Source organism: Scyliorhinus torazame, chromosome 15, assembly GCF_047496885.1.
Source record: "Scyliorhinus torazame isolate Kashiwa2021f chromosome 15, sScyTor2.1, whole genome shotgun sequence".
Taxonomy (NCBI): domain Eukaryota; kingdom Metazoa; phylum Chordata; class Chondrichthyes; order Carcharhiniformes; family Scyliorhinidae; genus Scyliorhinus; species Scyliorhinus torazame.
Genome location: NC_092721.1, coordinates 147,872,851 through 147,888,308, shown reverse-complemented (window position 1 = coordinate 147,888,308; position 15,458 = coordinate 147,872,851). Strand labels below are relative to the sequence as shown.

The 15,458-nt window shown below is 49.8% G+C and overlaps 1 protein-coding gene across 4 annotated transcripts in view; it reads left to right on the top strand.

Annotated features, from left to right (window-relative positions):
• atp8a2 (ATPase phospholipid transporting 8A2) overlaps positions 1 to 15,458 on the top strand; it is an 890,601-nt gene that overhangs the window by 331,323 nt on the left and 543,820 nt on the right. For all 4 annotated transcript variants that reach the window (XM_072476889.1, XM_072476890.1, XM_072476891.1 and 1 more), the window contains one exon: positions 7,864 to 7,928. In XM_072476889.1, coding sequence (XP_072332990.1) covers positions 7,864 to 7,928 — 65 coding nt within the window. The remainder of the gene's footprint in view (positions 1 to 7,863; positions 7,929 to 15,458) is intronic.

Genomic DNA, 15,458 nt, shown 5'->3' with positions numbered 1-15,458 from the left:
CTGTGGTTGCATTGGAAATCTAGTCCCAATAGGAGAGGAGCACAAGAGGTCTGGGAGCACATATAATTTAACATTGACGGACTCGGCGCCCTGTATTGCTCGGGTTCCAGCACCCTCGGATTTGCACCGAGTGCAACCCGGAGGCGAGGGAGATGGTTTGGTGTGCCGGGAAAATTGGGAGCGAGCAGCGTCTTACCATGTCCGGATGGATGGAGCTGTCTGTGCTCCCGGAGTTTCGTGCCTGTTTACCCGGACGGTCATCATGGAACTCCGGAGGTGTTTAGGTCACGACTGTCAGAATATACACCAGTATATCATGGTGCAGACACACACACTGATGGACACACAGCAAGACAAATTGACACACGCAGCCAATCACCAGTTAGAGCACACTCACTATATAGACAGGGGGCATCAGAGTTCCCGCTCATTCGAGATGCAGCCTCTTAGAAGGACAGAGCTTACAGCTTACAGCACAGATCTTCACCATGTGCTGAGTGCATAGACAGGTTAGGACAGGCATAGGTCTTTAGTTTAATCTAACATCGTGTTAACCCACAGTGAAAGTATGTTCAACAGTTTCTAACTTAAAATAGTGTTGTACTATTTTAAGTGTTGGTGGCCTGTATGTGTTCCACGGATCCAGAGCACCCAATACATCAGCGACTGGTCCAGGGTGACCGCGCTGAATTGCGGGTAGCCGGCGTGGTCAGAGGTGCTGGGGCGGTTCCACGATGGCTGCCCTTGTTGGTCGCACGTGTCGAGCGGCGTAGCAGATGACGGCTAAGACGGCGGCCCTCGTCGGTTGAGCATGTCGGGCGGTGAGGAAGATGGCGTCCAAGATGGCGGCCCCCATGGATCACATGTGGCGGGCCGCGTGGGGGAGGATGCCCAAGATAGCGGCCCCCATGAGTCGCACATGCTGTGTGGGCTGGAAGATGGCTGCCCCCACGGATAGCACGAGGCTGATGACGAGCCTACAGGGGGTAGAGTCGGCAGACATGCTGCCACACTGCGGGGTCTGCAGGCCTGTGAGTCTGAGAGTCGGGCCTGCGATTTAGAGTTCTTGGACCTGGCAAGGCAACCTTTGGTGAAATGTCCTTTTCTCCTGCAGCTGCTGCAGTTCGTGTTACGGGCCGGGCAGTGCTGCCGGGGGTGTTGGGACAGGCCGCAGAAATAGCAGGGTAGCCCCCCATGGTGGGTGGGCAGCCGCGCGGCATATGCCTGAGGTATTCTTTGGTCGGGGGTCCACGAGAGGATCGCGTGGTCAGACGGAAATGCGTTAAGGCTTTGGAACGCTACTTCCAGAGAGGAGGCTAATTTTACCGTCTCATCCAGGTCTAGGGCCCCTTTTTCGAGTAGGCGCTATCTCACGTAGTTGGACCGGACTCCTGCCACGTAGACGTCTCGGACGGCGAGGTCCATATGTTGAGTGGCCGTAACGGCCTGGTAGTTGCAGCTGGGTGCAAGGACTTTGAGGTCGCGTAGGTAGTCTTCTAGCGATTCCCCGGGACGCTGGCGGCGAGTGGTGAGGATATGTCGCGCGTATACCTCGTTCACGGGCCTTACATAGTGGCATTCTAGCATCGCGAGGGCGTCTGCGTAGGAGGAGGCCTCATTGAGTTGAACAGAGATTCGATGGCTTACCCGTGCGTGGAGGAGGCTCAGCTTCTGTTCGTCGGCGACGGAAGGCGTGGAGGAGGCGGCAAGATAGGCCTTGAAACAGCGGAGCCAGTGCGAAAAATTTATTTCGCCTCCGCGGCCTGCGGATCGAGTTCCAGTCGGTCAGGTTTGAGAGCCGATTCCATAGTGGCGTTGTAGTTGATTAAATTGATGCGACCATCAATTCACTCGAGACAAGAGTAGAAATAAACTGTGGCATACACATGGTGAATTATTAATGTAATACATTCACCACAGGGGCGCACACCCGGACTCACCCTTGCAATGATTTTCAAACACCATCGTCACCGGGCGCCCTCGTCACCAGGCGCCCTCACGTGTCCCCCCCGACCCCCCCAGGCACCGGACATAGGACGGACGCATGTAGGTTTGGTGTAACAACTTTAATTGTGACATTGAAAGACATGTGCCCTAGCCCCTATTACTAATCTGTGCCCTGCACCCGTGTCTAACTTACTAAGTGTCTAACTTTTTGGCCATACGCGCCCTACCACTATGTCTAGGTGATTCCCCAGACGGTACAGCAGGAGTGGAGGCGGACTGCTGAGAATCCTGCCCTTTAACGTGGCTCCCCGTCGGCGTGCGCTTCCTGGGGTGGCCCGGCCTGGATGGGCCAGGCTGCTCGGCGGGCGTGCTGGATGGCGTGTTGCCACCCTCCTCTGCCCGCTGCCCACCAGATGCACCAGGGACAGGACGGGGGGAGTGCGAGTGTTCCGGTCCCTCCCTTGTTGGTGTAACCGGGACAGGCACCGGGACCTCCTCCTCCCTCGGGGAGCCCATTGGCCCCCGGGCCCCTCTAAGGGATGGTGGTTCGCCCGGAGGCAAGCCCCGTTGCACCACCGACATCTGGCGCTGCCAGTCCTGGAGGCCCGCTGTGGAATCGACTGGGGTCTGAACCTTCCCGGCGATGGTGCTGAGGGAGTGCGACATCCCTGTCAGGGACTGCGCTACCTCCCGCTCGGTCTGTGCGACGCCATCCACCACATGGACAAGGCCGCCGATGCTCTCAGCTTTGGCCTGCTGGGACAGGGTCATGGCCTACTGAGACTGGGCCAGACCCCGGAGCGCGGTGGCAGTGTCCACGTGGCTCTGGAGCATGGCTGCCTGTGAGTGGGCAGCCCGGTCGTGGGCCACGGATGACGCGTGCACACTAAGCCCCACGCCCTGAAGAACCTGACCCATGCCCGAAACCGTTTCCCCCATTGCCTCCATCAAGGACGCCACCCGTGCGGTGTCGGCCTGGGTGGCAGCCATGACCGGCACCACTCCCTGCTCGTGGACGCGGGTGGACTCCTCCAGCTGCGTCTGCAGTTGCCGGAAGACAGCCGTCATCCCGTGGTCTGGTCCCTGGGGTTGCAAATGCATCGGGTCTGTGGGTGGGCCTGGGGGCCCCATCCAAGATGGCGTCACCCATGGGTCGCAAATGGTGTCCGGGGATGAAGAAGATGGCGGCGGGGAGGGACAAAATGGCAGCGCCCACCCGTCCAGCGTGGTGTCCGAGGGGCAAAATGGCCGCGCCCGCAGGTCGCACGTGGACTGAGGATAGGGGGGTGGCGGTGAGCGCTGGGCGGTCGGGGCCTGAAGGGGGGGTTGCCGATAGTCGCCGACGGCCCTCAAACCTGATAGTTGCTGACGGCGCGGGCCTGGCAGACCCCCACATAGTGGCCCTTCTTGCCGCACCCTTTGCAGGTGGCGGTGAGGGCCGGGCAGCGCGGGCGGGGATGATTCGCCTGCCCGCAGAAGAAACAGCGGGGTCCGGCGGCGTTAGCGGGCCGTCTCGCCGCGCAGGCTTGCGGGTCAGGGGGAAGGTCTGAGGGGCTGCCGCTGTGGGGTGCCACGCAGCCCAGGGGGCCGCCGCGCGATCGGTGCAAAGGACAGTGTGTTTTTATAGGCAACGTCCATGGACCCTGCCAGAGCCTGTGCCTCTGTAAGTCCCAGAGTGTCCCTTTCTAGGAGCCTTCGGGGGAGGTCATACCTGCCACGAAAGCATCCCTGATCAAAAGTTCCGTGTGCTCGCTCCCCGAAACTGGCGGGCAGCCACAGTTTCGGCCCAGCACCAGCAGCGCCCGGTAGAAGTCTTCCAACGTTTCCTCGGGGCTTTGCCGCCTAGTCGGCAGCAGGTGGCGAGCGTAGACCTGGTTCACAGGGCGGATATAATGTCCTTCTAGCAGCTCGATCGCGGCAGCGTAATTCTCCGCCTCCTCGATAAGAGGGTAGATCCCAGGGCTGACCCGTGAGCGTAGGAGATGCATCTTTTGTCCTTCCGTGGGGGTGTCGGCGGCCGTGTCGAGGTAGCCCCTGAATCACGCCAGCCAATGTTTAAAAATAGCAGCAGAGTTGTCCGCGTGGGGGCTGAGCTGTAGGCACTCCGGTTTGATACGGAGATCGATCCTTCCAACTGAAGTTGTAGCAGATTAAATTGATGCACAATCAATTACTCTCAAGACGAAGTGATTCATAACTGAAGGCTTTAATCTGCTACAACTCTTCCCCAGCAGCTTCGATACAGAAAGTGAAGGCTGCTGGGACGGCACTGGTTCTTATGTGGCGGAGCTATGTACAACAGCCAATGGTAGACTCCTGGGTCCAACCATTGATCATCCGCATCTTAGGTGCCGCAATACCTGGTACTACCACACCTGGAAAGCCCAGGAACCCGGGAGCCGTCAGGGCAGCAGCTGGGTGCTGGGCCTGGCCTGCCCTCCGACCGTCCAGCCCCTCGGCTGCTCCTACCTCCACCTGCTGTACCGATTTGGCTGTGTGGTGCGCACCAGTCAGTGACCCAGAAGCCTCGTCACTTACTTGCCCAACCGAGGTGAGTGTATCTGCGATGGCTGAAGTGGTGGGTGACAGCAGTGCCGCGGCCACTAGGTCCTCGTCTGTACCCAGGTCTGGGGTCTCCTGGCTGGAACCTTGGCCGGTGCATTAAGACCTCGGCCCATGCCAGGTGCCGTGCCCCTGTGCCTCGAATGTCGCAACGTCCTCTGTGCGCCACTGGCCTGATGGGCTGTCCTGTCGCCGTCACTGTCCTGGCTCGTTGTACCCTTGTCGTCCGTCTCACTGTCATACGTGTCTGTCTGTCCTCTGTGCGTAACCCCTCGGTGTCCCGGCCCCAGAGGAGGGCCCTCCTGCCCATGATCCTTCCCCTCTGTCTCGTGCGTCCTTGTGGCCGGAAGAAGTTGGAGCTGGACGGCGGCGGGGTGACCGAGCAGTTCCACGGCGGTGCTCCTCTGGCCCTGGAGAACACAGTAAGGCACGTTTCGTTAGCGGGGTCATATGTGAGGGAGTGGAGGGGGTGGTGCAGTGCCAGGCGGTGGGGTGCGAGGGTGTGGACTGCGGGGGCTGTGCAGTGTCAGGTGGTGGGGTGTGAGGGGCCCGACTCTGGGGGTGGTGCAGTGTCAGGCGGTGGGAGTGAGGGGGTGGTGTGTGAGGACGGGTGGGGGTACTGATGGGCTGAGGGACTGGTTGCATGCAGGGGATTCTCACTTGGTGCTTCGCCTCCGACCTGGCACGGTGCTACCTCCCGGCTGGAGGCTCCCCCAGCAAGGTCCAGTGCCCTTTGCTCATAGACGGTAAGGGGTGCAGCTCAAGTGATCCCCCTCCGGTTCTTGAACGCTCCCTCTGATTGTGAGCTGTCTTGCCCTGGGGGAGGGGGGGAGGGGTACTTACCCTCGCTGCCCTCGTGAGGTCGTGCAGTTTCTTCCTGCACTGGTCTCCCGTGCGGGAAATGTGCCCCACAGCGCTGACCGCCATCCCGACCTCTCGCCATCCACGCCTCACAGTGCTGCACGGCTGCCGGTGTCCATGTCTGGGGAAGAGGATGGCCCGGCGCTCCTCCACAGCGTCTCAAAAGTGCCTCCAGGTCCCTGTCCCGGAAGCGGGGAGCAGCGCGACGGGGCTCATCCATCTCTGACCTCGGTGTCTGTGTGCCAATCCGCTCACTTCCTCTTGCGCAGCGTCATCCTGGTGTCGCACGATGACGCTGCTGGTCTTTCGCCACGCCCACCGCGTTTCTCGTGGCGCCGCTGCTGGCCCCTTTTCTGTCCCTGAATCAGTCGCGGCTGGGGCCTGTTTGCGCCATTGTGAAACGCGACGGCATTCACGATGGCGCGGGCACTTAGTCCCGCAATCAGAGAATCGCCCCCACGATATCCAGATCTATTGTTCTTCAGGACACTCCTGTCTGAACAACTATTAGCCCGTTACAGAGTCTGATGGCCTCTGTCCGTCATTGAGAGGTTCGTTGCATGTCAATAATATTGCTCTGTTTTATATAAATGGGAGTGAGCAATCAAACAAACAAGATAACCCTGATGATTCCCAGCAAGGAAACTCCAGCAGAGAACTTAGCCACTGCTGAGTGCTGACCAGGCACCAGTAACAGCTGACTCTGGATTGAGGGGGAGGTAGGAGACCCCCAATTCGCTTAGTCACCTGCAACATCGGGGGGGGGGGGTTGAATGGCCCAGTAGAATGCTGAGAATATTTTTTCACCTTACGAGTTTAAATTCTGACGCGGTAGTGGTTTTGTAAGAGACTCATTTGCAGGGACAAGACAAGGCTGTGAACGGGGTAGGATAAGTCTTTCATTTGGGCTTCGATGGGAAGGCCAGGGGTGTGGTAGTATTAATTAATTAAAATGCTCAGTTTTCTGCCTCTAGGATCTTGGCCGACCCCAATGGCAGATATGTTGTTTTCTGTGGCTCTTTAACGGGCACTCCGGTGGTTCTGGTTAATATCTGTGCACCAAACGGGGACATTATGAAGTTTATTAATAATCTGCTGGCCTCCTTCCCCGATTTGAATTCACATCAGCTTATTTTGGGTGGGGAACTAAATTGTATTCTGAACCCGAGTCTGGATCGTTCCAGTCCCAAATCTCTGACTCCATCAGGGGGGTAGATCCTTGGTTCTTTTTACACACAGGTGACAAAGAGTTTTCATTTTTCTCACACATGCATCAAGTATACTATTTTGTGGTGGATAGGTATCTCCTCCCTTCTGTGGTGGCTGATGAGTGTTTTGATTTCAGACCATGCACCGCATTTTGTTAATTTGACACTAGAGCTTGGCAGGCATAGTTCAGACTATTGAGATGAACGTACTCCCGAGATTTTTATTTATTTTTCAATGTCCCCCCACTTTTCTCCCCAAGCTATTTTTTGTAAAAATCAACAAATGAATGTCTTCCCTTATTTGGATGGGTAAGACTCCAAGGATCCGTGGGCCTTTTAGTCGGGAGCTTGGCTCTACCCAATTTATTGATTTACTATTGGGAAGCCAATATTCAGAAGATGTAGTTGTGGTTCAGTGATCTTGATTCCATATGGAGACAAATGGAAGTGAGTTCCTGCACTGTTTCTGGCCTTGTTACTGCATCATTGCCTTTCTCTCCGATAAGATTTTCCCTGAATCCAGTGGTGATGTCCACCCTGAAAGATTTGAAGCAGTTCAGGCAGCATTTTAAGCTTTGTTCCCTGTCTTCGCTAACCTTCATCTGCAACAACTACTTTTTTTCTGCCAGAAAGTTTGGACATGACATTTGAGGGGAAGGGTTTGGAGATATGGTTGTGAGTTTGCCAGTTTTAAGGGGTTGGTGGAGAAATTCCAACTGCCTAGTTCCAGTCTTTTTTGGTACTTCCAGATTTGTGATTTTTTTTGCGCAAGGCTTGCCCCTTCTTTCCCTTGGCACCACCCTCTTCCCTGTTGAAGAGGATTTTGGCTTCAGTTGGGTCTGAAGGTAGAACATTTTTGGGCACATTTGGCCATATCCTCTCAGCGGAATCAGCTCCGTTGAATGAGGTGAGGATGAAATGGGAGGGTGAATTGAGTCCCATTCTGAATGGTGAGGTGTGGAGTGAAGATTGAACATACCACCTTCCTCATATGTATGGTTCAGTGCCAAGGTGAACAATGCCTTTATCAACTGAGCCATTAGAAGTTTTTAGTTGAAACTGCATTATGACCGTTATGAAAGTTGTTTCTTTGGTCCTGGTGACTTCCATCATAAGTGAACTAGGAGTCCTTTCCTGAGATATTTTTCAAAATATTCATACTTGTGCTTGGAGTTTGGAGCGAAAAAGAAACGTCGTCAAAGTATTATTCTGTGACTTTTGTAATTGTCAGTGTTGTGTTTAGGTTGTCTGTTTCAACTGACATGTGTTTCTGTTCTTTTAACAGGTTATTCCTGCAAGCTTGTGTCCCAAAGTATGTCACTACTTATAGTGAATGAAGATTCTTTGGATGTAAGTCATTCCTTCTTTCCAAATCTTGTATTAATTTAAACCTTAAAATATGCATCTTTGTGAGCATCTTTCATTTACCATCGTAAGCCTTTCCATCATTCAATGCCGACAACATTTCTCACCTGTCGGATTACTGAATAGGCACAGAAACTTTAATTGTCAATAAGTTGTGATATAGTATTGTGCTTTTTGATTTTGCATTTCTTCTGTTATGACCAAGTGAGAAAGGATGAACTGACTTCCCTCTAATCAATCTCCTTGGTTGGTCACAACAAATGTTTAAGTTTCTTCTTTACAAGGATATGCCTTTTCCCACTTGGAATGTATTTAACTAAGCTGTGAGCAATGAGGAGCCAATCAAACAAGGTTTGAGTCAAAGAAAGAGCAAATTTATTAACTAAATCCGAGAATAATAATAAATGCAACATTCAGCATTCGGGCACAACATGCTGTCATTAGGGCATGCACGCACACATATTGGAAATAAGGGGTATCGAGTTCAATTTTTTTAAAAGGTAAAAAGAATATATATTTAGTTGTCCTTTGATTATCCTTGAAGTGTAGGTTTTTAAACACTGTGGCTGATACAGGTTAGCTGGTTACTTGGACGCAGTCAGATAAAGCAGTTGCAATTATTACAAAATCTTCTGCTAAAGACTTTCTGGACACTGCCGGTGTCTCTTGCAATCTTTCTCTAGTGGCTGGCAACCTTGCCTTGGGATACTTCACCCTTTATGGATTTCCAAGAGGTTTTGGTGGAGTCTGTCTGTGATAGCCATTGTTTCAATGTCCAGTACTTTGCATTTTTAATGTCACTTCCTTCGAGGGTTCCGAACTTCGATGGGTATCTGGAATATAGGAACTGTCTCTCACTTCACACTCCCCTGAGGGTGATTTGATGGTTTCTCGCCTTCAACCTCGAATGAGGCCTTGCATTTTTAATCTTTTTACTGTGTCTCCGTTTGAATTGCAAACGTTCCAGTTCGTTGAAAGTTGAAAAAAATCATACTTTCTAAAATAAAGATGCCTTGTAACATGTACCATCATAGTAAATTAGGCACTGTACCAATATGCCATAGGAGACAGGCTATAAGTGGATACTCAACACTTCTCTACATGCAGAGAAGGAAAAGGATTTAGCCTTGGCCTGATTTGGTGTCTAGTGGTTGATCCAAATCTTCACGTCTCAAGTTTGAATCTCGGATTTGATAACTAATTAGAATCACAGACCCTTCAGCAGTGTAGAGGCAGATTCTCTTTCCCACCTCTCCTCCTCGTCTTTTCTCAGTTCTCAAACTGAATCTTCATTATCATAAATATCATAGTGCAGAAGGAGGCCATTCGTCCCATCAAGCCTGCATCAACCCTCTGAAAGAGCACCCTACCTAGGCCCACTCCCCCACCCTAACCCCAGAGGCTGGTTTAGCATAGTGGGCTTGTAATGCAGATCAAGGTAGCAGCACGGGTTCAGTTCCCAGACCGGCCTCCCCAAACAGGCGCCCGAATGTGGCGACTTGGGGCTTTTCACAGTAACTTCATTGAAGCCTACTTGTGACAATAAGCGATAATTATTATTAATATTGCACAACCCCACCTATCCTTTGGTCACTAGAGGGCAACTTAACATGGCAAATCCACCTAACCTGCACATCTTTGGACTGTGGGAGGAGACTAGACACCTGGAGGAAACCCAAGCAGACATCGGGAGAATGTACAAACTCTACACAGATAGTCACCCAAGGTCAGAATCGAACCGGGTCCCTGGTGTTGAGGACTGTGCCGCCCTTGTCTCACAAGAAGATACCAAATAGAAATGACATACCTCCTTGCATTTAGAAGAGAAAGTAGGTGTACAAATCCTCAGTGGGCTGCTGTTAAGTAAAGAACAGCTGAGATAACAACAGAAGTTGCACCCCCCACCAGTCCTCAGCAATGCGATGTGACGTAGGAATTGATTGGTGCTGGGTGTGTGGGGGAAATTAGGGGTAATAAAACCTGTAGGTTCTTTATTGGAAGATAAATTTACTCGAATATAAATACAATGACATGGCCTCAACAAATGCATTTTGTTGGAATCTAGATGAAGTTGACATTAGCGCACTCCGTCTTGGGAGGAGTTAGAATGTTGGTAACTATTAGGATTAATTTCACCATTTTTGGTCATGGTGAAATTGGTGTGACTTTGTTGCCCTTCTGATACATCTGACAAGGAAGTGGTTTAAGGATAGAATTATAAGAGCTATATGAATGAACAAAAAATTGATCATTTGATACCAAAAATAAATAAACACACGGGTCAATAAAGTGGATACTTTGGACAAGAGTATAACAATCTCTTGTTCGTGCTATATGGTGTTCATAAATTGTTATGTTGTAAAGTTGGGTGAAGTGTAACTGTACACATAATTATAATTATATTTTGACTGACAGATTAGCATGTGCAACTGGCCAGCATAATCGCTGTCTGGGCAGTCAGTGACTGAGACAGGTGAAGATAAAGCTCCAATATGAAGATTGCACACACACATTACTTGATAAAAGCAATCCTTTACCTGCATGATCATTGTATCCTCAATCCTTTCAGATGTTAGATTAATGACACAGGAATGTCAAGTTGTTTGACTGTTATATCTTGGAGTTAAAAAAGTTTCATCTAAGTTTATAATTCACTGCTAGAGAACCTTATTTAAAATTATGACTAGATAACTGGAGCAACATTTTAAAAAGAATATATTATGGGCAGTCACAGAACATTTTACCAGTTTTCAACGAGGTGGGTGAGGTCATGAAGAGACCAGGCCAACCTTTTCCTGGCACAGAAGAATGAAAAATTGGATGTCAAATCAGCTGTGCATACCTCATAAATCTTGCTAAAATGTCAGAGCCAATGTGTAATTTCCACCTATCTTTTAACCCACAAAATAGCTCCGGAGACAAACTATAACAATTTGTTTTCAAATTAAATAAATCACTTTATTGCAAAGTAATTTGATAGTTGCTCATTACAATGAATGAATGTAAAATGTTTGGGTGAAGTGAATCTATGGAATTCCCTGCCCAGTGAAGCAGTTGAGGCTCCTTCATTAAATGTTTTCAAGATAAAGATAGATAGTTTTTTGAAGAATAAAGGAATAAAGGGTTATGGTGTTTGGGCGAGAAAGTGGAGCTGAGTCCATAAAAGATCAGCCATGATCTCATTGAATGGCGGAGCAGGCTCGAAGGGCCAGATGGCCTACTCCTGCTCCTAGTTCTTATGTCCTTATGTTTCACTGTGTTTCTTAAAGAATTCATTAAATGTACAGTTACATTGCATTGAATTATATGGAGGCCGTAAACAAAATCAACCCTCTGGCAGATTTTGTAATCCAGTGTATGTCAGCAATATTTCAGTCTCCCATTGATTGAACCTGTCGCAGCTTTGGAACTTGGAGAAATAAACGAACAACAATAAAAATAACTTGCAGTTATATAGCACCTTTAACACAGCAAACCATTCTGAGGTCTTCACAAGAGGCTTATCGATCAAAATATGAGAGTAATCCACAGAAGGAGCAATCAGCACAGATAGCCAAATGCTTGTTCAAAGTGATAGGTTTTTAGGAACATCTTAAAGGTTAAGAGGACATTGGCGAGATGATGAGGTTTAGGTAAGGTATTGCAAAGCTTAGGACGAAGGCAACTGACAACACAGCGACCAGTGATAGTGCAATTAAAATCAGGAGTACACGATGACAGAATTGGAGGATCACAAAGATCCCAAAGACTTATCAGGCTAACGGAGTTACAAAGCTAGGGAAGGCTGATGTATTTTTTCACCACCACTGGCTGTCAGATTTTTGTAACTTGGCACTGTAAGGGCCCTTCCTGCTGTTTCCCTTATTTAACATTTCTTTTATTTTAACGTTATAATTTTTGTTTAATGGACATATACCTTTAAGTCAAGCAGAGGAGGTGAGGAACTCAAAAGTTACAATATAGTACACTGTGATAGCTTTCGAACAGCAGAACTCAGACGTTTGGCATCTGAGCGATAGGAGGGACTCGGTTTGATTGGTCGGCTGGTGGCTATTGAATTTGCCAAAAGACCGTATTCTGCCTGGTAACAGGCAGTAGTGGCTGGGTCCTACCTCAGTGGGATGGATTTCAGAGAACCAAGGAAAGGACAGTCAGGTCCTGGGTGCTCAGCAAAGAAGCTGTGTGAGTCTCTCTCTCTCTCTCTCTCTCTTTCGCCAGAAAAGCCTCATAACTGCTGTATTTCTGAATCTACAGAGATCCTGGGTGAATCTATAGTGATAACTATCACATACTAAAAGCATAAACCTCCAGCTGAAAGCTTAAACTAAAGGAAGGTGTACTAGAAGACAACCATCTGAAACAAAGACTCTTATCCTTTTTGCTTTCATCATTATTTTTACACCTCTCTTTTCCCCTCTCTGTGTTTGTCTGTCTTATGTGTATGTGTTTGTTTAGGGGATGAGGCCAAGTAAAGCGGGGCGGAGGATTAGGAATTAGATAATAGTTAACCAGTTGTATTTGCTGCATATTGAATTATAGTTATTGTTATTAATAAAATTCATTGTGTTTAAATTTACAAACCTGGTGACTATAATTATTGGGCAGGCAAGGGCCAAAGACTGTAGGTGTTTCTGAGAATTATTTGTTAATTTCAATTGTGTTGCGACTCCGGATCAAGTGGGGCTGGAATTGACCACGCACTAGCCCAGGAAGGCCTAACAGCACCATTATCTCCCAGATAAATCTTTAAGCCATTGCACAGGAGATCGTAAGCACTTAGTTGGACATAACCAAAAACAGCCTTATTAATGCAACTCTTCACGCACTTAAACACAACACCTGCAACACCTCTGCTTCTGTCAATCTGGACTGAAGCTCATGGCTTTGGATCATTGGGATCGTTCTCCCACTCCATTTCGGGCAAAGAGAAAGTCCTATAGCCGTGTACAGATTTCTTAGTAACTTGATTTGGAGACTTTTAAACATCACTGACTCAGTTGCCTGGCTTGTCAGAATGAAAATTGCTGATTCCACAGACTTGTGTTGTTTAAAACAAAGCAAAGTACAATTTAAAATACCTTGGGAACATTTGGATTTTCCAGTTTTTCTTTGCTTGTACACGGATCCAATGAAAGAAAAAAGGGGAATGCGATGCTGTGATGCCATTGAGAGTCTAATCCATGAGTCTCTTGTAACAGTGGTGATTTCTGATTTATAACTGTCTGATGCGTGAGTGAAGAAAATGGAAGATTTCATGGCCAGTCACAGTTGCTTATCATGAGAAATGTGCACTGTGCTGACTTCAGAGCTTTTTTTTAAACAAGATTGTATGTTATATTTGACTTTTACATGCAAAAGTTCTGTGTTGCTTGATAGTTTTAAAAAATATATATATTTTATTAAAATTTTTCAAACACAATTTTTCCACCTTACAAATCAACAAAAAAGATAACACAATAACTAATAAATAACATAATTTAAATAAAATAGTGATATAATAAAGGAACAAAAAATAGTGCTCCCCCCCGCCCCCTCCACCCCAACCAGAACAAAACAGGTTCCCCCCGCCCCCCCCCCCTCTGGGCTGCTGCTGCTGACAATCTATTTTCCCTTAACGTTCCGCGAGATAGTCAAGGAACAGTTGCCACCGCCTGGAGAACCCCTGAACCGATACTCTCAACGCAAACTTCATCCGTTCCAGTTTTATGAACCCTGCCATATCGTTTGTCCAGGCCTCCACGCCGGGGGGTTTCGCTTCCTTCCACACGAGTAAGATCCTTCGCCGGGCTACCAGGGACGCAAAGGCCAGAATATCGGCCTCTTTCGCTTCCTGCACTCCCGGCTCATCCGCTACCCCAAATATAGCTAACCACCAACCTGGCTTGACCCGGACCTTCACCACCTTTGAAATCACTCTTGCCACTCCCCTCCAGTACTCATCCAGTGCCGGACATGACCAAAACATATGTGTGTGGTTCGCCGGGCTTCCCAAGCACCTCCCCCACCTGTCCTCCACCCCGAAGAACCTGCTCAGCCTCTCTCCCGTCATGTGTGCTCTGTGTAGAACCTTGAATTGTATCAGGCTAAGCCTGGCACACGAGGAAGAGGAATTTACCCTACTTAGGGCATCAGCCCACAGACCCTCCTCAATCTCCTCCCCAGCTCTTCTTCCCATTTTCCCTTCAGCTCCTCTACCAGCACCTCCCCCTCCTCTCTCATCTCCTGATATATTTCGGACACTTTGCCCTCCCCGACCCATACCCCCAAAATCACTCTATCCTGGATCCCCTGTGTCGGGAGCAGCGGAAATTCCCTCACCTGTTGCCTCGTAAACGCCCTCACTTGCATGTATCTAAAGATATTCCCCGGGGGCAACTCATACTTTTCCTCCAGCGCTCCCAAGCTCGCAAACGTCCCGTCAATAAACAAATCTCCCAATCTCCTCATTCCTGCCCGATGCCAGCTCTGGGACCCTCCGTCCATCCTTCCTGGGACAAACCTATGGTTGTTCCTGATCGGGGACCACACCGAGGCACCCGTCACACCCCTATGTCGCCTCCATTGCCCCCAGATCCTTAAGGTTGCTGCCACCACTGGGTTCGTGGTATACCTTTTCGGGGAGAGCGGTAGCGGCGCCATCACCAGCGCCTTTAGGCTCGTTCCTTCACAGGACGCCATCTCCAGCCTCTTCCACGCCGCCCCCTCTCCCTCCCTCATCCACTTGCGAACCATCGCCACATTGGCGGCCCAGTAATAATCGTCCAGATTCGGCAACGCCAGTCCCCCTCTGTCCCTGCTGCGCTCCAGGAACCCCCTCCTTACCCTCGGGGTCTTCGCTGCCCACACGAAACTCATAACACTCCTATCTATTTTGTTAAAAAAGGCCTTAGTGATCAAAATGGGGAGACATTGAAACACAAAAAGAAACCTTGGGAGGACCATCACCTTGACCGCCTGCACTCTGCCTGCCAATGAGAGCGGCAGCATATCCCACCTCTTGAAATCCTGCTCCACCAGCCGCGTCAGATTGAGTTTGTGTAAAGTTCCCCAGCTCCTGGCTACCTGAATCCCCAAATATCGGAAGCTCCTTTCCGCTCTCCTCAACGGCAGGTCGTCTATCCCTCTTCCCTGATCCCCGGGGTGTACTACGAAAAGCTCACTCTTCCCCATATTAAGCCTATATCCCGAAAAATCTCCAAACTCCCTCAATATCTGCATAACCTCTGTCATCCCCTCCACAGGATCCGCCACATACAGCAGTAGGTCATCTGCGTAGAGTGACACTCGGTGTTCCTCTCCCCCTCTAACCACCCCCCTCCATTTCCTAGAGTCTCTCAACGCTATGGCCAGTGGTTCAATTGCCAGCGCGAACAGTAATGGGGACAGAGGGCACCCTGCCTCGTTGCCTTGTGTTACCGGAAATACTCCGATCTCTGCCGATTTGTGACTACGCTTGCCACTGGGGCCCCATAGAGGACTTTAACCCAGCTGGCAAACCCCTCCCCGAACCCAAAC